The 24,809-nt window shown below is 39.6% G+C and overlaps 1 protein-coding gene across 8 annotated transcripts in view; it reads right to left on the minus strand.

Annotated features, from left to right (window-relative positions):
- The window catches only part of TMTC1 (transmembrane O-mannosyltransferase targeting cadherins 1), a 282,068-nt gene that overhangs the window by 91,727 nt on the left and 165,532 nt on the right, over positions 1-24,809 (minus strand). For all 8 annotated transcript variants that reach the window (XM_032159935.2, XM_032159934.2, XM_058442439.1 and 5 more), the window contains one exon: positions 11,007-11,128. In XM_032159935.2, the coding sequence (XP_032015826.1) occupies positions 11,007-11,128 (122 nt within the window). The remainder of the gene's footprint in view (positions 1-11,006; positions 11,129-24,809) is intronic.

A 24,809-nucleotide genomic window follows, 5' to 3' on the forward strand; every position in this document is an offset into this window, starting at 1 on the left:
CTGGGCCCTTCTCTGGTTGAGCTGGGTTCTTCTCTGGTTGAGCTGGGTTCTTCTCTGGTTGAGCTGGGCTCTTCCCTGGTTGAGCTGGGTTCTTCTCTGCCATTCGTGAGTTCTCTGGGCACAGGACAATCTCTCATGGAGCCTTTGTGATTTATATGACAAGGGCTCAATATTTCCTGCCAAACCCACATCAAAGAATTGTTGCGTGGAATAAATGAAATAATGTATGTGAACATGTTCTGTAAACTAAAGGTGAAGTTAAAGGTATCAAATGCAGTGTTGTTGTGTTTATGTGTGCTTTCAGTATACTACTCTACCAGTTACACATTAATAAAATATGTGATTAGATCTGTAAATAATGCCTCAAGAAAATTCAGTTTATCAAAGTCCAGATTGACCCAAAATATCTAATTTCATTATAAGTTTTTTAAGAGCAAATTTCCTTGTGCGCTATTATTTGCTTCAAAAAGGTTTGATTCAAATATCATTTTTATAGAGCAGATATTGCAGGAGGTAAGATACACTGGTAGTATGTGAACTATTGTAGTCACATGTTTATGTTAATGTTCATTCACACATCAGGGACACAAACAAGCACTTAAGCAAATCCTCCCTTACTATCATTTCAAACCTCTCTCTACTCTGCAATGTACACTTCTGTGAAAATGAAGATAATGTAAACTATAATCTCTTTGGTGAATTAATACATAATGAGGAAGCTTTTGCATTCAACCCTGATAAGAAATAAAATTATTAACTGTTTGGAAGTTCAAGCAGGTTCTTTTTAGGATAGAATAATATTTTATTCATTTCTGAACCCTAAGCAAATGAAACATAGCAGGGGCCGCTTCATAAGCGTAGCTGAACCATTGTGGTTGAAGGTATCAGAAACTAACATGGAAACAAAGGTGAACTTAAAAATCAATCAATCCAAGTTGACCTTGAAGATAATAAGACCCACGACTGTTTATCACCAGAACTGTCCGTATTCAGGGCCTGGCTGTTTCCCCTTGATGGTGCCTTTACTCCAGGACTGGCTTCCTTCACCCCAGCCTGGTTCGCGTGGTCTCAATTATTAATAAATTTCCCATCACGGCTTGGAAGACCTTTGGTCAAAGCTGAGTGACTCTAAAACTGCCTCCAAAAAATTAGGAAAACCACCTTCTCTACCCTTCTACAGCATACTCACCTTGAGAATGTGAGTTCTATTATTTCTTCTTCCACAAACTACTATATTCGAGAGTCCAGCAACTTCACTTTGGAAGCAAAGGCATACTGGGTAATCCACTATTTGTTGCTGTCCTCTCTTCTAGTCCCATGAATCAATACAGACCTGACTGCATAGGCATAGGCCTGATAATGTGTCCATCATTCTTTAATTCCCTACAATTCTTTTTGCAACCAACATCTATCATGCTGGGTATTATGAGAAAACACAGGCAAACAAAATGGTGGTCCCAATCCTAATGAAAACAAGACAAAGAAGGTTGCTCGAAGAGTAAGGAGGATTTGTTAAGATTACTAAAATCTGCATAAGGAGTCCCTGGTTTGAGATGTATTCTCTAAGAGAAAAGGAAAGAAAGAAATTCACCAATAACAACAAAGGAGCTTGATGAACAAGAGGCTGAAATGGCAACACTTAGGTCCACCCACATCCTCGCTGCAAAGTCACGGCCCACTTTGTAGGGCACTGGGTGTGTAGCATCTGCAATTGAGTCTCTCTCTTCCATCCACAGAGGCACATTTCACAACCCCCTTCAACATGGCATTGCAGAATGCTAACTTGCTAAGTGCTAGGGTTGTTCACTTTTGAGCTGCTCACTTTTGAGCACACGAGGTTAGAAAAGAAATGAAGAGGTTTGAAGCACCAAAGGAGGAAGAAAGGGAAGGAAGAAAAAGGAGAGGCCTATATTTATGTCTCTTTGATTTCCTTTGACTTTGATTCACCCAATCTCATTTGCATAGGGTAGATTGAAATCATGACTTGCAATTAGTTACCTGGCATAGCTTACATTTCTCACTTGTATTATGGTATTCAGTCTCATCTGAATCTAAATTATACTTTATACTAAATTTTACTTTCAAATCCTGATTTCCAAGACATCTGCTATTCACCACTTAGGGCTTAACAGACACAAACATTCATCTTTTATAACTAACAGAGTTTTGTAATATTAAGGGCAGAATTCCAGTCCAAAAATTAACTGTTCAAACTTCTCTGCACTTTGTGCCAAGCACAACTGATTGAGCACAACACATTGGCCAGCGGATCTCCAGCCCACAGGCACCTTGACCTACTCTCTGCTCACTTCATTCTAGCCATTCCTCTGTTCTAATATTGTATTGGTCAGTGATCTACAATCTCTGCTTTTATCAAACATTTGGTAGAATCCCTCAGCAAAGTCCTTCTACTTCCCTTCCTGGTCATGGCCTTCCCATAGCACTGCCCCAGAGTCCTTGATGATTGACCACCAGTCTGGTGCAGTCCCAGGTCCCTCCCTTCCTGGGCACTGCCCTCAAGAGCAGCCCTCTCTGGATGAGACTTAACTCCTAGCTCTCACATCCTCTTCTGCCTTCAGGTCCCAAAGGGCTAGATGGAGCAGTTCATGCTGGCACAGCAAGAGCAAAGGCACAAACACATTCAAGTTAAAATCTTTCTAGTCTTATCCCATAGTATTCTGAAGTAGAACTTTAATCAACTTTTGAACCCCTTTGTAGGTTAATAAACCAGCAGAGTCTTTGACTGCTGGACACTAAGGCTTTGTCCCACTGAGGACTGAAGACATGGGAAGGAATAGCATGAGAGGAAAACAGGAAAGCTTGACAGACTCAGTTTTCTTTTACATTGTGGTGAGTAACATGGAAGATACCATATTTAAGAATGTTAGAATCCTTCACTGAGATTAAAAAAGGACTTCTTTAGTTTACTTTTCTGTTTTGTTGTTGTTGTTGTTTGTTTGTTTGTTTTTGAGATGGAGTCTCACTCTGTTGCCCAGGCTGGAGTGCAGTGGCATCATCTCAGCTCACTGCAACCTCCATCTCCTGAGTTCAAGCACTTTTCCTGCCCCAACCTCCCAAGTAGCTGGGATTACAGGCATGCGCCACCACACCTGGATAATTTTTGTACTTTTAGTAGAGACAGGGTTTCACCTGGCCAGGCTGGTCTTGAACTCCTGACCTCAAGTGGTCCACCCCCGTCGGCCTCCCAAAGTGCTGGGATTACAGGTGTGAGCCACCGTGCCGGGCTGACTTCTTTACTTTCATTACCCAAACTTTGGATTTTGCCACAGATTCCCTTCCAATGGTATCATTAAGTTTTATTTCATTCTTTGTCTTCAGATCACATAGTGATCTCAAGTCATTTTTCCCTAGTGTAAAAATGCACAGGCTTTCTCCCTCACCTTTCATCACTCCTGCTATGAAAAGAGAATCATGTTGTTTTAAGATGACCATAATAAAAATGCATAAAAAAATGGATTCATGCCTGAAACTGAAGAATAATTGAGTGGACTTGGGTTATTTAGCCAACACGTATGTCTACTGATGCATAAGCATACACATCCTCACAAAGCTGGTGCATTGAGCTGTTAACTGAAAACTGTGCATCAACCTTTCTCCTAAGTTTTGAGTTGAGTGGCTCATTGACAAGCCTACGTTGCTTTTCCTGCCCCTCTACTGCATTGTACGATGAGAATTTCAAACAAAGAATGAAGGCATAAAACAAAAAGACTGAATATTTGGCTCTGCCTGGCTCCCGGGCTTTCTACTATTCTTGTGATTTGGCCTCAACAAAATCTAAAGTGACTTGTTATTTGTGGGTCAGCTTTGTCCCATCCTTACCAGTCATGGCTTTAGACAAAAGACTCAGCACCACTCACCCTCTGGGGCAGTCTGACCGTGATCTGAGGCCCCTGCTTAGATATTAGGCTTCAGCTCAGTTCCCAAGTCTCACCTCATGACTTTGTGTGTACAGGCTAATATCTAACCTGTTTTCAGGGACTGCTGCCTCTTTTGGTAAGTCATCCGCAGTATTATCTCTTGAAGACAGCCATCTGCCATTTTTCGTGTCGCCCTTCTCAGTGGCCAGGGCCTCATTTCCTCCTGACATTCCTAGGGGCTGCTTGTCCATGTGAACTTTTCTTTTCTTTTTCTTCTTTTTTTTAGTTTTTTCAGATGAGGTATCACTATATTGCTAAGGCTGGTCTTGAACTCCTGAACTCAAGCAATTGTCCCACCTCGGCCTCCCAAAATGCTAGGATGACAGGTGTGAGCCACCATGCCTGGCCAGTCCATGTGAACGTCTAAGCATCACCTGTTCCTGCTGCTTATGAGGACAGCTCACAGCCTCACAGTGGAGGCAATGGAGGCTCCACACCAAGGCTTCCTGACCACTTTATAGGGACACTGTCGGGCCCTGCAGAGAGCTTGTCCCATGGCAGATGGACTTCCTCCCTTTCCTGCCTCACCTCGGGGCACACGTCTTCCCTTCTCCACTGGCCCATCTTACTGAATCTGACTAGACACAGGCAGACATGCCATAAAATGTGGAAAAAAAAAAAAAAAAAAAAAGCAGTGCACAAAGCTTAAAGTTTAGGAGGAAAAAAGCACCCTTTTTACAGAGCTATGCTGAATCACAAAACAGTTAAAATTTGGAGTGGCAAGGGACCTTAGAGATCATGTAGCAGAGGGGTTATAAAAATGTTCTATTTCTAAAACCAGTAAAATTTCCACCCACAAAATGGGGGTGAATGGGGGAGAAGGAACTGATGCAGGGTCATCTACCTCCTGCTGCTCTTATCATCATGACAAGAATACCAGAAATATAGGAAAGATAAAATTTCATAGTTTTATAAAACTGCATAGGTTTAACTTTATGCAAAATTCACCACATTGTCTTTCTTTCTCCTTTCACCCCATAGTTTATCTCCAAACTAGTGAAAACCAGCATTTGGGAACTACAGAGCAAGGCCAACATTCTGGTTTTACAAATAGAAAAACAGTAACCTGACCCTATTCAATGATTCTTTCAAGACGGCTAGCCAGTGGGCGACAGATAGGGGCTGTGTGGAGTCCTAGTTCAGCTTTCTTCCTATTAGATTTGCGAAAGCAAGTTTCTGTGATTTCTTTGCTGATATTAATATTTGGCAAAACAGACTCACTCTCTTCTAGCAACTCCAAAGAAGCATACAAATACACAGATGGATCATGAGAAGGGATCCCCAAAATCAGGTAACAGAGGCAGTGTAACTTCAGAGGTAATTTTTCTCCTTTTGCATGTTGAGAAATAAATCCTACAGAATTGTTTCAATAGCAATCCATGTTAGACTGAAAATTCCATTTTGAATTGAGAGGTATGATTTCAAGACGGCATTCTGATAAAGAACGCACTGAATCTATAGATCACTCTGGGCATTTTAACAATATTGATTATTCCAATCCATGAACACAGGATATCTTTCCAATTTTTTCTTTCATTGAATTTTATTTCTCAAAAAAGTTCCATTTCTCACTGAATTTTTTCATTGAATTTTATTTCTTCCATTTCATTCATTGATGTTTTATAGCTTTCAGTGTAGAGATCTTTTACTTCCTTGGTGAAATTTATTCCTAAGTATTTTTTTTTTTTGTAGCTATTGCAAATGGGATTGTTTTCTTTTGTAGACAGTTTGCTGTTAATGTATAGAATAGCTACTGATTTTTGTCAGTTAATTTTGTATCCTGCAATGTTAATGAATTCATTTATTAGTTCTGTTTTTCGGTGGAGTTTTCAGGGTTTCCTATGTATATAACTTTAATGTTGTCTGCAAACAAGGACATTTTAACTGCTTCCTTTCCAATGTGAATGCCTTTTATTTCCTTCTCAGTCATTCTTGATTGGTTGTATCCCAAAATATTGTTACTGCCCTCACTTATTCCCATTCTTTTGCTCTCTCTACTCATTCAAGTCTTCCTAAAGTAGCACAGGAATTTGCTCTTTGGCACTGAAGTGAATAAATCATCCTTAATCTGGCATGTGAATGAATATTCAGTCACTTTCTGTAACTTTACTTGAGAGCTATCATCAACTACTTCTGCTTCATCAATTCTAAGAAATTTTAGTTCATTGTAGCAATTTAATGTGGTTTTTATAAAACACAAAAAAGGCATAAAATTATATGCTTCTGTTGGGAAAAAATAAAAGATCAAAATTTCTATAAAAGAATGATTTCAGCCCCAAACTCTCTTGCCTGTTCAAAAAGGAGATCTGCAAAACTGGCTTTGTCACCAGAAGAAAAGATCATTCCAATTTCTTTTGGTGGTAAACTCTGACCCTGAAGCAATGCAATGCTAAGCAGATAGCCTATTTCTGTCCCTTTTATCCACAGATTTCAAAGTGCAAATGAGAGGAAGGTGATATTTCAGACCTCTTCTGGGTTGAGATGGAGGAACGGAAGCCACAAGATTTAAGTGGCTAGTTCATTGTTAAGCATAAAGACGGAGGATGAGAGAGCACTGTTGGTCTGATTCATTCTGCACTTTTCTTGTAAAACGGCCAAATCAGCCCCCCTGGGATCGAAGGGACTCACGCGGGCTTCAGTGAGGCTGGACATGACTTCTGTGAAATTCATGCGTGAGCATCTAAAGCTAGGATTTGGCTTCATAATAGCTTGAAACAAACATCTGATGAGTAGAAAGTTCACCTTCTTCAGAAAGATTACCAATTGAGCCTTTGACTTCATTTTCCTATTGTTCACTAAAGTTTCTGAGACAACACAGAGCTTTTGCATAAAAGTGATGATCTGTATTTTCAGGATGTCATTGATTACACCATATATATATGTGTATATATGTGTGTGTGTGTGTGTGTGTGTGTGTGCGTGTGTATAATTTTTTTTTTTTTTCCTCAAAAGAGCCTGGATACTAATGCTGTGGAAAATGGCTGTTTCTTGTCAAGGTCAGGATGGAAGGAGATTCATGAAGATATGATTCCTGGGTTAAAAAAAAAAAAAAAACATTTCGAACATGTTCTTACCATTCTCAACACCTATATGTAGGTTTATTAAATGGAACAGGCATTATCCAGTGCTCTGACACATCCACGGGATGCCTACAGCATCTGCAAAATCCTCCGTGGCTCTGGGGAAGATTTCAGAAACACTTAGCTCAACTGTTTGCTATTCTCCATTGAGACAGGGGCAGCTCATCACTGGTAGGTAAAATCTTTTCCTAGTCCCCCATTTTCAAAGAAAACTGTCAATATTTATAAAATGGCTTTGATGAAGTCATCAGAGACTCTCTAAAGCCACAACGCAGAAGTTTCCTTACCCAGACTTTAATTTCCAACTCATCCTGGACCACCTCAATTGCACAATTTTATATACCAGTGGAATCCAGGGCCAAAAGGAACACAGCTCCCTTGCAGTTTTAGTTACAATAATGACTGTGAAGAAAGATGGATTCATTAGAGGTACAGCATCCCATTCAAATATTCCTAAGATTCCTCCTGTGTCATTCTCCCGAAATCCAAGTTAAACTCTCAAATGAGGTCAGGACTGTAAACCTGGCTGAGTGACCTGACCCTTTCATCAGCCCCCAGACCACCTCTAAGGGGCAGGAAAGCACCTCCACCCTCTGCTCAGGTGGCTCTGGCATCTGCTGAGACGGCATCTCTGGAGGGGGAAAGTAGCCTGGCTGGGACGGTGACCGTATGTATTAGTCCAGGAATTCACTAAGCAGTAAAGAGAAACACTCAGAAAAAGATGACTTAGTGACAATGCTGCAAGGCATAGATGGAGGAACTTGGAAAGAAAAGGACAGTCATCTTTTTAATGAAAACTGGTTTACTGAAATTTATTTTGGGTGCCTCTTTACCGAATTTGGCAAATGAAGCAAAACCGAGATTGGTTCCGTGAGACAGGCACTTGCTGTTGGTAATATCAATGCTTTCTTTTCAGCACTTTTATTTTAACCCAAATCAGCTTATTCCTAGAGGAAAAAGGGCATTTTTATTCCCAGGAAAAAATAAACTGGAGTCATAGAAAGGTCTATTTAAGATACAGCAGCCTGGGAAGAGCTGGAGCTGGCATGATTCTGGGGGTTGGAGGATACACCTGCCCGGGCAAGAGGAACCCCTTACAATAAGATACCCCACAAAGGGTGGGCAACAATACTATGAGCTTCTGTAACATTTACCTAAGGTCTCTTCCAGAAGAATCAAATTTAAATGTCTAGTTAAAAATTCCAGCCCTTCACTCTGCCTTTATTTCCTCACAAATTGGCTGAGCTTACAAATCCTTGTCACCCAGAACCCTCAGCTCCTGAAGAACTAGATACTAGGGCTCTTAGAAGCTTGATCACCACGTGAGTTGAGCCGAAAGTCTGTTACTGTGTTTAGATTTTCTTCTTATTTTGTAATCGAGAAGAATACTAAGATGTTCCTATCAGGGAAGCAATATAGTCTAGAAGGTAAGAGATCTGTAGTAGACAGGGATGTGTGTTCCAGCTCTGCCACTCACCAGCTATACCGCCTGGGGCAAGTTAACTAATCTCTCAGAGCCCAGGTTTTATTTTTGTAAAATGGCAATAATGTTATCAGCTACCTCAGGGAACTGATATCAACAATAAAAATACTCAGTATTTATTGACCATATATAATGCAAAACACTTTCTAAGTTTTATATATAATTTTTTTTTTTTTTTTTTAGACGGAGTCTTGCAGTCTCCCAGGCTGGAGTGCAGTGGCACGATCTCAGCTCACTGCAAGCTCCGTCTCCTGGGTTCACACCATTCTCCTTCCTCAGCCTCCAGAGTAGCTAGGACTATAGGCGCCCGCCACCACGCCTGGCTAATTTTTGTATTTTTAGTAAAGATGGGGTTTCACTGTGTTAGCCAGAGTGGTTCCAATCTCCTGACCTCGTGATCTGCCCGCCTCGGCTTCCCAAAGTCCTGAGATTACAGGCATGAGCCACCGCGCCTGGCATCTCATGTTTTTAAATTTATTTTTTTCTGAGACAGGGTCTGGTTCTGTCACCCAGGCTGGAGTGCAGGGGCACGATCATGGTTCACTGCATCCTCAACCTTCCGGGCTCAAGAGATCCCCCACCTTAGTCTCCTGAGTAGCTGGGACCACAAGTGCATCCCACAACGTCTGGCTAATTTTTTGTTATTTTTTGTAGAGACAGGGTCTCACCATGTTGCCCAGGCTGGCCTCAAACTCCTGGGTTCAAGTGATATACATGCATCAGCCTCCCAAAGTGCTGGGGCATGAGCCATTGCGCCCGGCCCTATAACATTTTCATTTAATGATCACAATATGTCATTGAGTTGGGTGCTATTACTATTCCCATTTTATGCAGATGAGAAAACAAGCTTAGAGGAATCCCGATCATGTTTAAGCCAGAGTTTGAATGCAGGCCCTCTGACTTCAGGGGCAGGCTGTGACCCACTACTACAGTGTGAATTACTTGACGTAAAGAATATAACATGTTTATAATAGTGACTGAAATATAATAAAAATGCAATAAATGTTTTGACGCAATTAATGATAAAATAGCATTAACGAATACAATAGTATTTATAAAATATTAGGACCTATTAAACGCTTAATATGAGAGATTCCATTTTGTTAATTGGCAGTTAACTCTTTGAGGGCAGACACTGAGATTCACTTACTTGTGTAGCATTAGATTTTAGTACAGCATTTATGGCAGAGGGGTTCTATGAATATCTATCAAATGAAGAATGATTCCATTGGAATCATCAGTACTACAAAGAAAAGCTAAGATATATTCAACTGGTCTAAGCAAAAACATTTCTAGAACACAGATCGATGCCACTTTTTGGCCTTCTGTACTACAGGTGTATTCCTTATTATTGGCAAGCCTTCAAAAGACTGTTATCTTAAACCATGTGGAATATAAAGAATTGTGTTGTATTTCTGTCCTTATTGAATAGTATTTCTCAAGCACTCATCTCCTTCTCAAACTGAGCTGAAGACACAGTAAACAATTAAGGGCTGCTTTCCCATTAACCGAGTCAAAACCACATGCTGCAAAGTGTTAAGAAAGCTGTTAGGTATTTGGTTTGAAGGAATCAAAGATTATGAAATTTATTTCTAATTATACATGTTTTAAAATTTCTAGTACAATATCATAAATAAAAAATACTTATTTCCTCATAACATTTTGGTTTATGATACTGCCTTTTAGGAAAGTTCCTACTTATACAAGAAGAATGAACTTTCCTAAAAGGCAGTATCATAATCCAAAATGTTAATTTTAGCGAGTTTACTAAAATCTCTATTGTAAAAATGAGAAAATCTGGGGGGCAAAAAAAGCTTTGTGTCTTGTTCAAGGTCAGTCAACCAATAAATGGCAGAACCAAGACTTGGTCTCCTGATTCAGTGACATTTTCAAGCCTCTGAAAGGAAAAGTGGCCTTGGAACAATGACATTGGAATAAGACAAGAGAACAGACAAGCTTCAGCACAGCTCAAACATTCAGAGCTAAGTGGCATTATGTAATCACACATATTTGAATGTCTTTTCTAGTTTTTAAATCATTGTTCTTTTCCCAAGGACAAATTTTCTTGAGATTGCTTCCATTTTTAAATTGAAGAAAAAAGAATGAAAGAAAGAAGTTAATTACAATCATGCTACTGAACATAATACTTTCACGCAAGTCAAAAAACATTTCTAGAAAAGTATTATAATTCTGTTTAATAACAAACATTTAGACATAGATGTAGTGGTAAATGATTACTACTAAAATCCTGAATATACTCAAGTCCATATTTCACATTTAAACTATAAAGTTTGCAACTGAAGGTAAACCACTGTAAACAAGAGTACATGTGTGGACATTTGCTCTCATCCAACCTTCTGTGTGGCTGTTTTTAAAGCTGAAGTAATAACATCCCTCGTCCCATGAGGATCTAATGGTCTACACACAAAAGACTATCTCTCTGGAACTATCAATGCTGGTGACAGAGGGCAGGTCTTGTAGGAGGAAGTCACGTGCAATAGTTACCTAGGCATGTAAAGGACTCTCTCCGCAACCACAAAACCCACCCTGAAGAAGAGGTTGCTGGCTGGAATGAACGGGAACACCAGGAACAACAAGCCGACTAAAACCTCCTTGTGCTCCAGTCTCTGAAACACACAATAGTGAAGGATACATTAACTTCTGTTGAATTCCACTTCAGGCAGCATTTAACCATCTCCTTCATTTTCAGGTTCTCAATGAAGAAATGAATAAATTAGACCAACATAAACCTTTTGACTGGCGTGCTGAATTAAACAGAGAAACCTGACAGGCTAAAATGGCTGGCATATCAAAACACACACATGTACCCCGACACACATTTGCCACCCAGAAACATGGATATTGGCCCAATACAGTCAGTGACTGCTACTTGTTGTTTAGGGCTGGCTTTACAGCAACCCTGCTTCTTGATTCTGGCTCCGTTCAGAATCCCTGTCTTTCCAGACACCCCATTCGCAAAGAGCAAAGCAACTGGCTAAAATCAAATGCAGTAAGGCACTGCAGAGAATTATGTCTTCCCAAAATATAAAGTATTTTCTTTAAAAAATTCACCAGGAGAAGCAAAGTTTAATATCAAGAAAATCAAATACTAATGATAAAATTTGGGACGCCAATGGAGAGAGAATCGTTTGAATTGAAGCGTACCTTCACACCTCTCAAATTAGGCTGGCAAGCGAGGATTTACTCCATTGATTTTTTTGAATAAAAAATCGTTATAATAATTCATTAAATTGACAAAGAACCTCCTCTGTTATTATATATCTTTATTTGCAAAGATCTTTCTGTCACTTATAATTAACAGAAAAAAACTTCTGTTTATTACTGATAATATGTTACAAGGACATTGTAAAAACTCATTTGTATTTCCATGTGTATTTATGGTATAGACATATTTGAAGAGAGTTATATTTAAAACAGACCTTAATGTACTGGAGAATATGTATTTTTTAAGTTTAAGAAAAAAACCAAATAGACTGTCCATATTTCAACTTTTAATGTTTCCTTTAAACATTTTAAAGTCTATTACTTTTAATAATTGGAAAAGAATAAGTAAAAGAATTTCATAAATATAAATAAAACTCCCTAATAAAAGCTACCAATACCTTAACTATACAAAGTATAACGATTTTAAACATCTTGGGATACTTGTCACCTTGATGTTATTAAAATCTTTGTTTTACGGACTAAAACATATAGGGTAATATAACTTCTGAGAGTGATTCCATAAGATTTGGACAGTTGCCCTTAAATAATTAATGGGTCTATAAGTAATGATCTCATTTTGACCTAAAGGAACCAGAATTTAAAGGAAGAAAAAAATAGATTATGTAACAAGCCTTCAACTCATGATCTACCAAAACTGACCAAAAAGGGTAAAAAAAAAAAAAGAACAAATTCGTTTTATTTAAAAGCTGCAAGCTATCTTTTTAATTTAGACTATACTTAGGGTTTAGAAAGTACATTTCGATTTGAGAATTTAAAATGTATAGTTTATTTATTTGTTTAAATTTAAATTTTTATTTTCAATTTGGGGTACATGTGCAGGTGTACTACAAGGGTATATTGTGTGATGCTGAGACTTGGGCTTCTATTGTTTCTGTCACCCAGAGAGTGAAAATCGTACCCAGTAGGAAGTTTTCCAGCCCTTGCCTCCCTTTCCCCTCCCTCCTTTCGGAGTCTCCAATGTCTATTGTTCCCATCTTTATGTCTGTGTGTACCTAAGGTTTAGCTCCCACTTATAAGTGAGAATATGTGGTATTTGGTTTTCTGTTTCTGTGTTAATTCGCTCAGGATAATGGCCTTTAACGGCCTCCATGTTGCAGCAAAAGACATGATTTTGTTCTTTTTTATGGCTGCTTAGTATTTCACGGTGTATATGTACTACAATTTCCTTATCCAATCCACTGTTGATGAGCATCTAGGTGATTCCATGTCTCTGCTAGTGTGAAAAGTGCTGTGATAAACACTTAAGTGCAGGCATCTTTTTGGTAGAATGATTTTCCTTTGGGCATACACCCAGTAGTGGGATTGCTGGGTTGAATGGTAGTTCTATTTTTAATTCAATGAAAAATCTCCAAACTTATTTCTGCAGTGGCTGAACTAATTTGCATTCCCACCAACACTACTATATAAGCATTACCTTAAAGTACATAATTTAAAAAACTCTTCACAAGAATCCTGTATATCAAGAGCAAGTATTTCTTCTTATAATTGAAAACGGATCCCAAAGAAAGAGTGTCTTGTCAAATGTTCCTCATTTACTCTGAGCTTATTATTGGGTAGTATGTTGCTATTCCCTTTTTATAGGTGCACTTTTAGAGAGATAGTTGATTACTTCTTTTGATGCTTCGAAAGCTAAAATACTTTTTACAGAATTATTCACATGTCTTCCCAAAGAAGTTTCTAAAGAGAATGTAATACACCCTAGTAATCCATCCTAAGAATTAAGAATTAAGAGTGCAGGTATAAACAGAACAATGATCAGGCTGTTTTTAAAATAGGAAATGGAAGACAGTGGTGTAGTGCCCAAACTCAATAAAGTTTCATTATTTTATTTCATTTTGAGAAAATTAATACTCATGAAAAAATTTCTATTTTCAAATTAAATGGATGACAATACTCTTTGTCTTTCCTCATCTCCATTCGGTCAAGAGAGATGAAAAATATTCAAGAACAACATACTTTTGAGTAACACCTCCATCTGCCAAGCAGAGAGTTGTAAAGTTGGGAAAAAAAGTGCATCATGGACATGGCTAAATTTTCTAGAATGAGACAGACTGGGAGGCAACCCGATTCTGTATCACTTGGATCACTGATGTGACAAAATTGGCTAAATAATTTATAGCTTCTTTTAGCCTAGTAGATTCAGATAATACCCTAACAAAATATGAGGAGAAAAAAGAGGAAATTCATGGTATTTTCCAAAGTGCACATGGGCATTCATTTTTGGACAAAGCACGAATGGAAATTCACTTATTCCCAAAGATACTAGGGAGAGAAGAGATATGAGTATTAAGACTGCTAATAATACAGCCATTATAATACATGACATTTGATTAACTGCAACTTCAGACAAAATAATTTACTTCTCTGAGCTTTAATTTAGTGGTCAACTAGACAAAAGAAAAGGAATTCATACCTATATACCTGTTATATCTGTAGGAAAAATGTGTGATAGATTCGCTATTATAGGTGTTAGTTTTGATTTTTCTTTTCTGGCTGGGAAGAAGAGAGAGAAGCATCCCTCTGAGCTGCGAAGAGGTGAAAATCCTGTCTTAACACCCAGACAGACGAGGGTGCTGAGAGGGTCGCTCAGTCACCATCGGCACAAATGCACAACAGGCCAAGCAGCTAAGGGAAGAGCGGGGCTTTTCTCAGAGCCATAAATTGCCTCAGAGGAAATCCAGCTCCTGAACCCGTCTAGCCTAGTAGCTTCTGGTTTATCCCCTCCTCTTTCATACTTTCAGTTCATCTTTCAAAGTGCATTTCACAGATAAAGACACACGTGTGCGTGCGTGTGCACACACACACACACTTTGATACACGTGTATGCACTCTGGCCAGCAGTGTGTGGGTGTTAATAAAAACAGGGTTCCTTCCTGCCCAATTCAACACAGATGATACACATTGCAGGCCGTTCCCTTCCAGAGAGGTGGAAAATAGGTTTATTATAGTAATTATTGTCATCATTACTATTTTTTTTCTCGCCTCTAAACAAGTTTCAGAGAAATGGTACATTGCATTTAGGGTACAAGTGTGTTCACGTGATTCTAAGTATTGCACAGCTATATTTCAATCCTAAGGATTTATTTGGCAGCCCTAGGATCTAGCTGTTTGCCTCCAATTTATCAATCCATGGGAAAGCTGATGACAGTAAAGCTCCCCTCTTCAGCCCTGGGGTTAAGGCATTTGCCAGGCTGACAGCTAGTATGGCTGAATACTTATTAGGCTCTCCTTTTTATATGTTTTTGGGTCTACTTCCTCTGTTAGACTACAGATTCCTTGATGGTAGTCACCAATGAATGTTTAAATTTATCTAGATTCCTGGCACAACACCCCTACTGCTATCTACAGGAAATGTAACTGTCAGCCTTCACTTGAGCAAATCCAGGTCTCAGGTTTATTTAAAATATTGTGAACTTTGAATCCACAAAAGCCCTTATGTTTAGTGAGGCTATCAAAGTTGAAGATAATACAGACTGCATCTGATGGATGGAGAACTGACTTCATCTTCAACATTCTAACTCAGAAGCCAAGAAGAACGCTTTCAAGACCAGCATGGGCCACGCAAAGCTAGAGGAACAGAAAGTGCCTGACTGTTTTGGGCAACTGGATTCTGCCTGAGCTCTGCACAAATGTCTCTGGGAAGACACTTTATCTCACTCTCTCTGGGAAGCTACACTAAGCCCTAAGCTGCCCTGTTGCCTACCTGGCCTTCACTGCTGTGTCTGCTTGCATTTAAATGTTAATGGCCTCCCCCACCTCCAACTCTGGCAGTAGCCAGGGTCACCTATCTACAGGCACAGCTCCTGTTGGATTTCTCTCCATGGTGACAGCTCTCAGCAGGTGCTGGGTGGCTGTTCCCCCCCTCTGCCCCTTCAAGCCATCTAGTAGGTGTCACCATCACACGTGGATCCTCTACTACTACCCACATCACCGCAAATGGTCCTTTCATAAACTCTCTTCAATCACCTCACTTGTCGCACCATGTATTTCCTGCCAGGACTCTGAGGGATTGACCAGCAGAGTGAGAACGTGGGGACAGGGCAGAAATGTAGACTCCAAGAAAGAATCAGAGCTCGGGCTGGTGTGAGCTGCTAGGAGCCAGCCCCAGCACACCCCTGGCTTGGTCCTGTACATCACAGTCTTTCCATTATGTTTCAGCCCTTGAGTGAGGCACCCTGTTTAAGGCCACTGAGGCTATAACAAATTTAAAATGTTATATTGAAATAGTAAAGCTCTGAGAGAGCTCTGTTATCTGGCAAATGGGGTTGAAACCAATTTCTCAGTAGCTGGAGAGGAGGAAGTTTTGAGCGTTTACCGCTATGACAATGATTAAATGCAACAGACCACTTCTTATGACTCAAACAAGATCTAGAATCTTAGCTCCATGACAGTAATGTGGGGACAAAGGGAATCCTGCGGCAGTCTTATGGGTAAAAAGAGTAAGAAAAGTTAAAGCCAATTCTCAGAGGCTGTTACAGCTGCCACACACCTTGGTGAAAGGGACCCTGATTCAGGCCCCAGTGGTCACAAGGCCACACTGCGAGATGTTTAGGGACAGTCCTCCTGTGACATGAGCACAACCCACATCTCAAATGTAGACATGGAAAGGTGCCATTTACATTTTTTTCCTCTTGTCTGAAAATAATGTGATACACTGAGTTGGGACAGAAAATGGCTCAGGTTCAGGATCTCAACAGCAGAGCTGCCAACCCACACTAGAGAGAGTTGGTTCAGGCTGGTGATACCATTTCCTCACTTTCTTGAGCTCTAAAATTTACTCATAAATGCACAGGGAGTAAATTTTTAAAAGGGGAAATGAATGAAGAAATTATACCCCCTCAGAGACAAAAGTAGACTTGTATACTTCATGTCTTCCCCAAGCCAATTTAAACATTGCTTTTTCCCATGCCAAACTTTCTTTGCCAAGAGGCACTGCCAGATGCACTAATGAACAGAGCACCGAAGGCCGATTAAAATCAGAGGATTTATAAACTGACATTTTAGATTTCTGGTCTTTGGTTCTGAACTTCATTTTTTTTTTTTTTTTTTTTGCACAGAGCCTTTTGTTTGATTTGTTTTTAATCAACAGTCTGATCCTTCTTGCAAACACCAGTTCCTGAGATTAAAACTTCTTATCTCACAACAGCAATTACCTTTCAGAGTTAAGTAAGGAGGAATCATGAAGCTCTCGGATTGCTTTACTCTAATTGAGAATAAACTAATTCCTAACTTTACTTGGAAATGTAAGTTATATTCTGCATAAGTGTGTATTTAAATGTTTAAAAAATAAAAGCAAAAACCTTTTAGAAGGCACTTTATTGAAAAATATCAGTCCAGTGCAAAAATTTCTATTCACTTTAAGCAAGCACTAGTGAGGAGATAAGGTAATTAAGTAAATTAGAAAAATGTTGGTGAAGAAATATTTTCCTGATTAGAATGCAACTATTACAGGAATTTATGATGACATAGAAAAAGTCAGAAATGAACTTTATTTCTGTGGTTCTGAACAAAAATGGAAAAGGCATTAGAAAGCTGTGTATTGAATTTAAAAAGTGTGATGAGGACTAAAGAGATGGAGGAGAGCTGTAAGCGAAGACGTCTTCGAAAGTCCGGTTTAACTTATCAATTATTATATGTGTGTTTCACACAGATGGGGCGGGGGGCGGGGCGCAATAAAAGCCACCCAGTAAGTTGCAAGTGGTAGAGGATGGAGGAAAAACAAGTATCTTTCAAGCACATACCATATGCCAGACACTTGACTTCAATGGGCCCACTGAAACCTCATGATAATATTACAAAGTAGGTATAATTATCCCCATTTTTGTAAGTGAAGAAATTGAGGGCCAGAGAGCAAGACAGACTTCTCTTAGTTGATCCAATCAGTAAGAAGCAAGGGCTTCAAACTGAGGTCTGAGTCACTCTAAAGCCTGTCCTCTTCCCACAGTCCACGTGGCTTTGGTATCCAAAGTCAGTGCCAAGTGTGGGGAGGAATTTCAGCCTTCTCTACCACCTGATTTCATAGCAGAAACACACTGAAGGCAGATATGTCCCAGCAACTGGAGGTGGCCAAGTGAGACACTGCTGAGGACCTCTAACAGAGGGTGCTATTGGTTTACTTTGCCAGATAAATGCAAGCACAAGATTGCATTCTACACTCTACAGGGATGCAACAGGATCTATGGCACAGAAGATGTATTTCTTGTCAAGTCCTCTGAATGCATGTGTGAATGGTTTGAAATGGTTCATCCATTCATCTTTTTTTAAAAAAAATTTTTTTTTGAGACAGCGTCTTGCTCTTGCTCTGTCGCCCAGGCTGGAGTGCATTGGTACAATCTCGGCTCACTGCAACCTCCACCTCCTGGGTTCAAGCAATTCTCCCATCTCAGCCTCCTGAGTTGGGATTACAGACATGTGCCATCATGCCCGACTAATTTTTGTATTTTTTTTAGTAGAGACAAGTTTCCACCATGTTGGCCAGGCTGGTCTTGAACTCCTGACCTCAAGTGATCTGCCTGCCTCAGCCTCCCAAAGTGCTGGGATTACAGGCATGAGCCACCGCACCTGGCCTTATCCACTCATCTTGACACCCATCCTCTGAAAGAATGGACATATATATGTCCTCTGATCACAGTGGGATAAAACATAATTTATTTGACTGATCTTAGTTACTGACTTGTAAGTCGATATTATATCTGAGAGAGCTTGAGGGGTGGACAATAATCACTTTTGACATATGAAATCAAATACTGTAATGAAACTGCCCTTCTTAGTAAGGAAAGTGAAGGAGCATCCACATTCTAGTGACCACAGGGGTTCAATGAATAAGTTAAGTATCCAGGTAAGTGGGTCAAAGCCTTCTAAATTTTAAACCTACACACATTCCTAACTTGTTATTGTTCTAAGCTTCTTTCTATAATATTCCACTGTTTATGATGAATTTTCCAGGAATGTAACACTGTAATCATCACTTAATCTTGTAACATATATGTCATAGTATTTACTCAGGCAGATGGATTTGGAAACTCAGAAGAGTGATGCTGCTCTAAGAGATATGTGTCCATGTGCATTGAGATCTAAGCAAATGGAGTGACTCAGGAGAAAGGGGGGCTTGAGTGAGGTACACCTAGGACCCCCACCTGACATCCGTGACTTCAGTGGGAGGCCGTGGCCTGAGGGGCACTAGATGGGTGCCTGTGAGAACCAACAGAGAACATCTGGGCAAAAGCTCAGCCATGTGCTGGGAACCTGTCTGAGTAGGGGGTGGAGAGTGACAGCCAGATGCATAGGTGTCAGGGCTTTGAAGCATCATGCTTACCACATCCAGCTTTGATTGGCAAAATGGAGATGACTGTGGCACAAGTAATGCCACAGAATCCTAGGTCAAGAACTCTAACTTAATAAGGGGACCCAGTGCGGAAGAGAGGTAGGAGCGCTTAATCATTTTATTCCCTCTCTAAGAATTCAATGAAGAACCAAGATGGATTTAAACATGCAAAAAAGCCACGAATGAATCTAGCTTTGATGAAATGGAAGAAAGAAAGGAAAAGGATAAATCAGATACATTTTCATAAACCATTTTGTTCCTAGGAAAATAGGAAATATCCATGCCTAGGAGAAGTGGTCCGCTACCTATGACTATAGCTCAAATGTTTCTGTTAAGAAGACATCCCTCGGGCAAAGTCTTCCAAAGCAGGATGATCACTTCTTTTCTGTTAAGAAAGTGACAAAATGTTTTACTTTTTCACAAAGCAAGTCACACTCACCAAAATACATGATTCATCTATCCACTTGGAATTGTCATATAGAAGACAGTCCCTTTGTTCTATAATCTAAAATTAATAAGGAGAAAGAGCCATAAAAAAGTCCACACAGTTTCACTCTCCTAATGAAGATCTAAATGTTTTAGAGCAGCACTTCCAAAAGATAATCATCCATCCTACTTTATCAAACTACAGAGATATGTTTGGCTTACTTCAAGGATACTACACATGAATATAACAAGAAGTGTAGTAAGTCTTCTCTTAAGAGGTAAAAGAAAGAGGAAAAAAAGATGAGATTTGCTTGTATGATTGAACTTCTAGAGAAATTACTATTCGTGATAGATTTGATTCCTGTTATCTGTCAATGTACTCATCCAAAATCAAAATATCTTCTATAATCAAAACATGTCACATCTCATTGGACAAGACCCACATCCCTACTTCTGAAACATATGGTCATAAAATCCTGATGGATCGTTTTGTTTCCACAAAGATGGTTAAAAGGCTCTTTACACGAATAATTGACATGATGGAATAATGCTCTTCCTTCACCTTGAACTGTGTTTTCAAACAGCCTACCTGCCGTGGCTTAAAAGGGTGAATTTAATGGACTAATGAAATGTAGCAAAGGATGGAAACAAAGGTCCCTATGTTTGGAAATGGTATCAAATGCTTGTAATTTTCTGAGTTCAGACAGGCACACACCTATCTTCATCATTTCAGAGCATGGGAGATGCATGCATAAAAAGACTGATTTTCACCAAAGCACAACAGTTCAAATATCTCAAGTGTATATAAAAGACAAGAAGGTTTACATGATCTATATGAGGCTTGACATACAGATAAAAGTAAGAACTTAATCCAATATTCGCTAGTTGGGAGTTATATTTTTCTTGGAAAAGTCTCACAAGGGAATAGAAAATAAAATCTTTTAGACAAAGAAACAAAGAACAAACTTGTTTCTTCAACAAGCCTTGGCAATAAATTATTCCCCAAGTGAAGACATTGTCATTGTGAGGACCAACATCTATAACAGGCAGAAAAATAGGGCTCACTGGCCAAAGTCACCCAAATCAGAAGGAACTGTGGTGGACTGGAATGGAGAGAATTTTCAAGCCAATGCCAGGGAAGCTGCCATTCATAAATGTTCTTTCCAATTAATCACTTTTTCATACCAAATGCCAGAGTCCTGGGTTATAAGCTAACAGGGCTAATTTGGCCATTTAAAGTTGCCAGGTTCTTTTGTAAATACTGGTGGCCTGTGGCAATTAAAACCAGATGGGATACAAAAATGAGAGCAAGTCTGAGAAGAAGTTCTGTTAAAAGTGCAGCCATTTTTTAGCAGTCACACACTGGCTTCTCAGGAAGCTCCAGGAAGTCCTTTCTCTGTCCTCCAGCTCTCCTGTAAGAACCTTCCATGAAAGGTTCCCGCTGAGGTGCATGTAACAACGTCCTGAGGTAGCCACATCTCACTTTCTACTTAGAGAAGGCCAAGAAAACTCCCTCGAGTGCCTTCTTTTAAATCATGTTAAGCAGGTGAAGATACAAGTTTTTAACTTATTTCAGTTAAAAGAAAAAATACATGTGGAGAGATATATATGGTGCTACTTGGGTCTTGCTTTGGAAACTGCCACTTATTAATAATCTACCAATGAATGAACTCTTCTAGGTGAAACTTGCCTCCCCAAACTGTAACATTTCATGAACGGCCTTGCAGGGTCCCTCATCCATCATGACTCCCAGCAGTCACAGACACTGTTGTATCAAACATCTATATATACATTTCTAATTACAGCCTCCATAGAATGAAAAATATAATTTGTTTCAAGGTCTTAGGTTATTGTTGCCTTGTTGGAAACTATAAAAGGAATGGTTTCAAAGGAATCCTTTTTCAGGTGGTATTGCTAAAAAGGTAATAATATGAAAATGCTTTTGTTGATGCTGTGGTGGCTGTTGTTTTTGGAGGTACAAAGAAGGCAAGCAAGGAAATGTTTAAACATTGCCCAAAAAATGAACTCTCAAGGTCCAGTGACCCAGGCACCTTTGTATATCAAAGTCGATACTTCCCAAAGCACTTTGCAAGAACACTTATCCACAAGAAGTCCCTAAAAAGGGGTTCCAAATTCAAGTAAGTTTAAGGAATGCCATTCATGATACACCCCTTTTGGAAACTCACAAGGCTTAGAGCAACATAAAGGCTTTGTGAAGCCCCCCAGTAAAGAAATATGTTTAACTTTTTGAAACCTAGTGCTTGTGAAATACAGAACTGTAGAATCTTTATTTAGAGTAACCTTACTTAATGGTCTGTATGATGCTGTGACATATTTTGAGAAATGCTGGTACAAACTGCTCTAGCAGAATGAAGTTAAGAAAAGTTCTCACTTTAGGAGTTTCTATAACCTACCCCCCAAAAATCAACCCACTGTCTGGCAAACACAATTTCACTGATCTCATCTATGGCCATCATGCTACAGTTGAAATACATTTTCTGGGGCCAGGTGCGGTGGCTCACACCTGTAATCCCAGCACTTTGGGAGGCTGAGGCAGGTGGATCACCTGAGGTCAAGAGTTCAAGGCCTGACCAACATGGTGAAACCCCGTCTCTACTAAAAATACAAAAATTAGCCAGGCATGGTGGTGGGCGCCTGTAATCCCAGCTACTCGGGAGGCTGAGGCAGGAGAATCTCTTGAACCCGGGAAGCAGAGGTTGCAGTGAGCCGAGATCACGCCATTGCACTCCAGCCTGGGCAACAAGAGCAAAACTTGGTCTCAAAAAAAAAAAAAAAAACATACATTTTCTGCTGCTCAGCCCTTTGTAGAGATGAATAGCTGATGGCCATTTTCTACACTAAAAATCACTATACAGTTAGAGAACTTTGTTAAGCCATCTATCTGCATAGTCTTGGCTCCAGCTGAGATAAATCCTGAGCACAGGAAGGCTTCTTGGCATCGTTAAACCATATCAGAGTTTATAAAGATGATATTCTCATGGGCGGGGTGGATGCGATGGAAGTGGAGAAAACCAAGCTCTTCAAGGCACCCTGGGTCGTCTTATTTCTTTATTCTCTATACTCTTAATATTGTTTGAAACAATGAGTGGTCAATTAAATCTCTAATGTTTTATCTTACTGTTTACCACTATGTTTTTCCTCTCTAAATGCACTGTCCTATACCTACATATTCCCTACATATTTCTTCTGCTTGTTTCAAAAAACTTTGTCAGTTTTTAAGATCATTTTCCATTTCCATCACACCACTGGGTATGTGACGGCTCACTCTAGTTAGTCATGCAATTAGTCATGCCTCTGCCTACAAGAGACACAAAGTACAAGGAGCAGGCAGATGACGAAGGGAACCATCAGACACCTCCACCCCAGGTTACGTGCTTTGTCAAAGCACTCTTGAAAATTTTCCCGTCCTCATCAATGGTTCTCTTGGAAAAACCTGGTCACTGATTATTCATTCGTTCAACAGATATGTTTCATTGCCATCTAAAAAGATAGTCTCTTTGGGCACTGTACTTACTTACAGGCAAACACTTAAAGAATTTAGCAATCAATCACTCCCATCTCTTTTGTATTTTCCAGGTACTAGTCTAGGCTCTTGGGAAAACATCAGTAAGCAAAACAGATGACAGAGAGAGAGAGAGAGAGAAAGAAAACCCTGCCTTTCCAGAGAGGAAAAGAGAGAAAGAGACCATGAGAAAGCGAGTCAGCGAGCCTGGTAAGGGGTATCTGTAATATACAGATTAAGGTGGGCAAGAAACGGAGGGCAATTCTAAACACAATGGTAGGCTGCACTGAGAAGGTGGCAATCAAGCAAGACTTGGAGGAGATGAAGGAGTCAGCCACAATACTTATTTCCTAGTAGAAAATGAGTTCAGGAAGTAGCAAGGGAGATAATGGAGTGGGGGTTGGATGGGACCAGCACATGTAGAACCTGTCAGGTCATTATAAAGGGGATGACTATTGCTGTCAGAGAAATAAGGAGCCACCAGAAGATTTTAAACACAAGAAGGGCATGATCTGACTTACATTTTAAAGTAATCACCCTGGCCACTCTGTTGAGGAATAGACTGGGCCTTGGCGCAAGGGTAGAAGCAGGGAGACCGGTTAGAAGGCTATGGCAATAATTCAAATGAGAGATGACGGTGGCTTGGACAGGGTAAAAGCAGCGAAGGTGGTGAGAAGCTGTCAGTGTCTAGATGCATTTTGAAAATATGGTTGACAGAATTTTCTTGATGGATGAGATACGAAATTCGAGACAGAGAAAGAGAAAAAAGGAAATCCCTCAAATTTTGGCTCAGGCAACTAGCAGAATGCACTGAGAGGAAAAATGCCATTGAGGCAACACACTGAATGGGTAAAGTCAGAAGTTAAATTTCAGAATATTGAATTTGAGACTATAGTGTGGAGATGCATGTATATAGATGACACTTGCCTTCTTGAACAATCCTAGGTCCTACATATATTATTGCACTTATTTTTATTGTATTACAGGTGAAAAATAAATTTTTTAATACCAATGTTTTGCTCTGTAATAATGTAGACATATAAACATTAAGGCTCATATTACAAACTTGTTTTCTTTCTAATACTCTATGCTTCCTCCTTAGGCAATGTACATGTAAAAACAAGGAATTTTAGATTTTTTTTTTTTGATGGAGGGATGATTCTTCCCAGGGTTGTATTTATCGCCCTTTCACTCCCTTTATAGGCCCCTTGGGCATTGCACTTACAGCTAATCACCTAAAGAATCTGACAATCAATCGCTACAGTCTCCTCTGTGTTTCCGGCAGGCTTTTCGTCTAGAGGGACTTGTTTTAGCTGCTTTATCTCTGGGACTCCTAATTACATATTTCAGAGTTTTCTCAGAACAAGATGGAAAAAGCTGTGCTCCTTTAAATAGAAATTTCACGTTCTAGATGGAAATGGAAGGGACAGAATGGTTCTAGATGTTACACAAATATCTTCTGACCTTTGTAACAGTTTAACAACAATCAGAAGCATTGTCTGCTAAGTGTTAATGAGCTGTTTTTATGAAAATATGAATCATTATGAGAAATAACAAATGTAAAAATTAAGATTCCTTCTCAAAAGGTGGCACTTGCTTTGAGTAAAAGCAAATAATGATATAGACTATGAATTCTCACTGAGAATCACAAAGCACACAAATCAGGGGAAAAAAAACTGAAGCTGTTAGTGATGTCTGATAACTTCTTTTTCCATTATACAACTATCTAAGACTCACTAATGAACTCAGCGAGTCTTCCAACTGAGGGGTAAATAAAAGAGGGGTAGGT

Source organism: Hylobates moloch, unplaced genomic scaffold, assembly GCF_009828535.3.
Source record: "Hylobates moloch isolate HMO894 unplaced genomic scaffold, HMol_V3 SCAFFOLD_8, whole genome shotgun sequence".
NCBI lineage: Eukaryota > Metazoa > Chordata > Mammalia > Primates > Hylobatidae > Hylobates > Hylobates moloch.